The sequence below is a fragment of the Bombina bombina genome, chromosome 6 (assembly GCF_027579735.1).
Source record: "Bombina bombina isolate aBomBom1 chromosome 6, aBomBom1.pri, whole genome shotgun sequence".
NCBI classification, from domain to species: domain Eukaryota; kingdom Metazoa; phylum Chordata; class Amphibia; order Anura; family Bombinatoridae; genus Bombina; species Bombina bombina.
In genome coordinates this window covers 1,028,215,648-1,028,220,398 of record NC_069504.1, presented here as the reverse complement: position 1 = coordinate 1,028,220,398, position 4,751 = coordinate 1,028,215,648, and the positions used below count along the sequence as shown (strand labels likewise).

The 4,751-nt window shown below is 39.7% G+C and overlaps 1 protein-coding gene across 1 annotated transcript; it reads left to right on the top strand.

The window, feature by feature from the left end:
- Window positions 1–1,558: 1,558 nt before the first annotated feature.
- Window positions 1,559–2,769, top strand: LOC128662428 (transcription termination factor 2, mitochondrial-like). Its single transcript, XM_053716213.1, is given in 2 exon segments — window positions 1,559–2,012; window positions 2,014–2,769. Coding segments are annotated over 2 exon segments (1,188 nt in total). The 5' UTR covers window positions 1,559–1,580.
- Window positions 2,770–4,751: the final 1,982 nt, after the last annotated feature.

Sequence of the window (4,751 nt, the reverse complement as noted above, 5' to 3'; positions counted from 1 at the left end):
TTCTGTGTAGAGTTTAGCCATACATGACTAAGGACTGTGTCGAAACGTTGTTGTTTGATTTTTTGGTCTGGCTACTCCTCAAGCTGAATAAAGCATCTTGAAGAAATATCTAAAGCCTTACCCTGGACTGACAGCTAGGAGAGGCGGCGGCCTTATAATATCTACCCTAACTGCCCCCCCTCCGGCTAACCGGGTTAAGCAGGTACACTGAACCCAAATTTTTTCTTTTGGGATTCAGATAGAGCATGCAATTTTAAGCAACTTTCTCATTTACTTCTATTATCAAATTGTCTTCATTCTCTTGGTATCTTTATTTGAAATGCAAGAATGTAAGTTTAGATGCCGGCCCATTTTTGGTGAACAACCTGGGTTGTTCTTGCTGATTGGTGGATACATTCATCAACCAATAAACAAGTGCTTTTCATGGTTCTGAACCCAAAAAATAACTTAGATGCCTTCTTTTTTTTAAAAAAAAAAAAAAAGCAAGAGAACGAAGAAATTCTGATAATAGGAGTAAATTAGAAAGTTGTTTATAATTGCATGCTCTATCTGATGTACGAAATAAAAAATTTGGCTTCATTGTCCCTTTAACTGCCATTACTAATTCTAGATGGTAGAAATGAACTAAATATTGATAAGATTCATTACAACACAATTCAAGACCTCTTGGTCACCCTGGCTCAGCAAATGGACAGCAACTTTACCCATCTGTTATCTCTGGTTAAACCCCAAACTAAGGAGTGTGTAAACACGGAACTTAACATGGTAGCTGTTGCAGAGCGAGACAAACTACGCAGCACTTCACAAACCTCCTGCATGACTGAGACTGTTCAAAATTATCTGATACTTACGGAGTCAGCATATATGAAGCTGCAAGGCGCTAATCGCAACATAGAGTGCACTGAAACACCTAATCCCTCAGCCGTTCAGCTTTGGTTTGTGAGCACAGCGGAGGTGAAACTATTTCAGGATTGGGCGGATGCGGCCGACCGCCCGCAACACAAGATGGACCAACATTGGGCTTCGGAACTGACCTGTACTCGCGAATCCTCCCTAGTGAGTACCGGAGTTCTAATTAAGGTGACATCAAGTCCTCACACCCATCTCTGCTCCTTGTCCCAGGTGGATTTGGCACGGACGAGCATTCATACCCGCTGGTATTATTTCCTCCATTGCTCCGACTACCTTCTTATTTATTGCAGCCCTGCATCTGCGGCCACTCGTCTTGGGATCGGGTAATACTGCCATTGCTCCCACATACGATCCACACGAAAAGGACTATGTGAATTTTGTGTACCCTACTCGCATTCACCAATGATGACTCTCAGTCTGAAATATATACATTTGTATAAACTTACATAATTGGTGTAATGTGAAGCCCAGTTTACAGAACATTAATTAGCTTACTCACTCTCCTTCTCACTCTCCTTAGGAATGTACTTTCCTCACATCTTCTGTTTTGTACTGTCCTCTAAGCAGCTCCTGAATATCTAGAGAGGGCCGGACTGGGACCAAAAAGAGGCCCGGGCATTTTAGGGCAAAGAGTTTCAGTTAAAGCTCTCACAGCGCATGAAATAACAATGCTGAAAGGAATAATTTACAGCCTTGTGAGCTGGCAGAGAAGCTCAAGGGCCACTGGTTTTGTTTGTAAACAAATTTATCCATGGGGCAGTGCAAGGTGCATCAGTAATACCAACTTCTCTTTGCATCCAAGGACAGATCATAAAAAAGCCTCAGAAGAAAATAAAACACCAGTTGACAATCTTTATAAGCTTTCTGTCAATATTAAAAAAATTTGTCAGCCCAAAGGCTGGGTGCTTTTGAAGGATATCACTTATGTTGAAGAGATTGCTATTATCTTGAAAGAAATGGGAGCTAGTGAAGTCACAATAGCCAATATTCTAGAACGCTGTCCTGAAGCAATTCTTCAAGACGCTAAAGAGATAAATGCAAAGAGGTCATTATGGCATTTGGTTTGTTCAGAGGACAAAGAACTGGTTAAAATGATTGAAAAAGTTTCCTGATTCATTCTTTACTTATAAGTATCCAGAAAATCAAAGAGCTAATATCACATACTTTCAAGATGTGGGACTTAGCTACAAAATTATCTGTAAACTTTTAACAAGTGCTCCACAAATCTTTTGTAATTTAGTTGAGGACAATAAACAGGTTATTGATGTGCTGAAAGAAAATTACCTTAGCCTGGGTGGCTCAAAAGAAAACGTTAAAACTTGGCTAATGAAGTTAATAATGCAAGACCCATTTATTGTGTCAAAGTCTTCATTGGCAATGCAAGATAATATAAAGTTTATTCAGAGTTTAGACTTTTCTGATAGAGAAGTCTTGAAACTTTTGTCCAAACTAAAAGGCTTTATCTTTAACCTCAATTCTAGCAACATGCAGAACAATGTTCTGTTTGTTAAAACTTGTTTCAGCTGCACAGATGAAAAGATGAGAGAGATGATACTTAAATGTCCCAGTCTTTTGAACTTCTCTGTTCCGGTATTAGAAGACCGTTTAAAGGGGCTGTTAACAGAAGGTATTTCAGTAAAGCAAATAAAAGACTCTCCTAGTGTCCTTGAACTCACAGAACAAATTATACAATACAGAATGAAAAAAATAAGATTATTAGGCTATGAAATAAAAGATACAAATTTAGAAATTTTGAATGGGACAAGAAAGGATTTTGAAGTGAACTTTGGCAGATTACAAGTTAAGAAAGAAAGACCTCTGTTTAATCCTGTAGCACCTTTGCATGTAGAAGAATGAGAACATTGAAGACACAGTGAGTGGAACAGCAGTGTGTATGCAGCGCGGGCAGTAGTCAATCAGACTCACCAAGCTCTGAGGGCGGCAGCTTAAATGCTGAGCTGAAGTCAGTGGGGTTTTTTTTGCAGCTAGCTCCCAGTAGTGCATTGCTGCTCCTGCTCTTGATATATGGATAGGAAGTGGAAGCTTAAAAATGCTTGATGATGAAATGTGAGTGTCTTTATCTAATATTCCACCAAATATTCAGAAATTGTGTTCATCCCATCAACCTCATACATCCCATTAAAATAGTAAGTAGTTATTGGTGTTATTAAACTTTTTTTTAATTCTTGCACATACTTACTGTTACTTGTAAATACATTTCATTATTATATAATTTATATATGTGTCCGTATCTCTTAAAACAAGTTAGTTTAACCTCCTGTTTGCTAGTACAACTGAATTACTGTGTCGCGAAATGATGTAGGTCTAAAAAGTGTGTCACCAACATGAAAAGTTTGGAAAGCTCTGATCTAAAGCCTTACCCCGGACTGACAGCTAGGAGAGGCGGCGGCCTTACAACATCTACCTTAACTGCCCCCCTCCGGCTAACCGGGTTAAGCAGGGACACTGAACCCAAATTTTTTCTTTTGGGATTCAGATAGAGAATGCAATTTTAAGCAACTTTCTAATTTACTCCTATTATCAAATTGTCTTCATTCTCTTGGTATCTTTATTTGAAATGCAAGAATGTAAGTTTAGATGCCGGCCCATTTTTGGTGAACAACCTGGTTTGTTCTTGCTGATTGGTGGATACATTCATCAACCAATAAACAAGTGCTTTCCATGGTTCTGAACCCAAAAAATAACTTAGATGCCTTCTTTTTTTTTTTTTTTTTAAAAAAGCAAGAGAACGAAGAAAATCTGATAATAGGAGTAAATTAGAAAGTTGCTTAAAATTGCATGCTCTATCCGATGTACGAAAGAAAAAATTTGGCTTCAGTGTCCCTTTAACTGCCATTACTAATTCTAGATGGTAGAAATTAAATAAATATGGATACGATTCATTACAACACAATTCAAGACCTCTTGGTCACCCTGGCTCAACAAATGGACAGCAACTTTACTCATCTGTTATCTCTGGTTAAACCTCAAACTAAGGAGTGTGTAAACACGGAACTTAAAATGGTGGCTGTTGCAGAGCGAGACAAACTATGCAGCACTTCACAAACCTCCTGCATGACTGAGACTGTTCAAAATTATCCAATACTTACGGAGTCAGCACATATTTAGCTGCAAGGCGCTAATCGCAACTTAGAGTGCACTGAAACACCTAATCCCTCAGCTGTTCAGCTTTGGTTTGTGAGCACAGCGGAGGTGAAACTATTTCAGGATTGGGCGGATGCGGCCAACCGCCCGCAACACAAGATGGACCAACATTGGGCTTCGGAACTGACCTGTACTCGCGAATCCTCCCTAGTGAGTACCGGAGTTCTAATTAAGGTGACATCAAGTCCTCACACCCATCTCTGCTCCTTGTCCCAGGTGGATTTGGCACGGACGAGCATTCATACCCGCTGGTATTATTTCCTCCATTACTCCGACTACCTTCTTATTTATTGCAGCCCTGCATCTGCGGCCACTCGTCTTGGGATCGGGTAATACTGCCATTGCTCCCACATACGATCCACACGAAAAGGACTATGTGAATTTTGTGTACCCTACTCGCATTCACCAATGATGACTCTCAGTCTGAAATATATACATTTGTATAAACTTACATAATTGGTGTAATGTGAAGCCCAGTTTACAGAACATTAATTAGCTTACTCACTCTCCTTCTCACTATCCTTAGGAATGTACTTTCCTCACATCTTCTGTTTTGTACTGTCCTCTAAGCAGCTCCTGAATATCTAGACAGGGCCGGACTGGGACCAAAAAGAGGCCCGGGCATTTTAGGGCAAAGAGTTTCAGTTAAAGCTCTCACAGCGCATGAAATAACA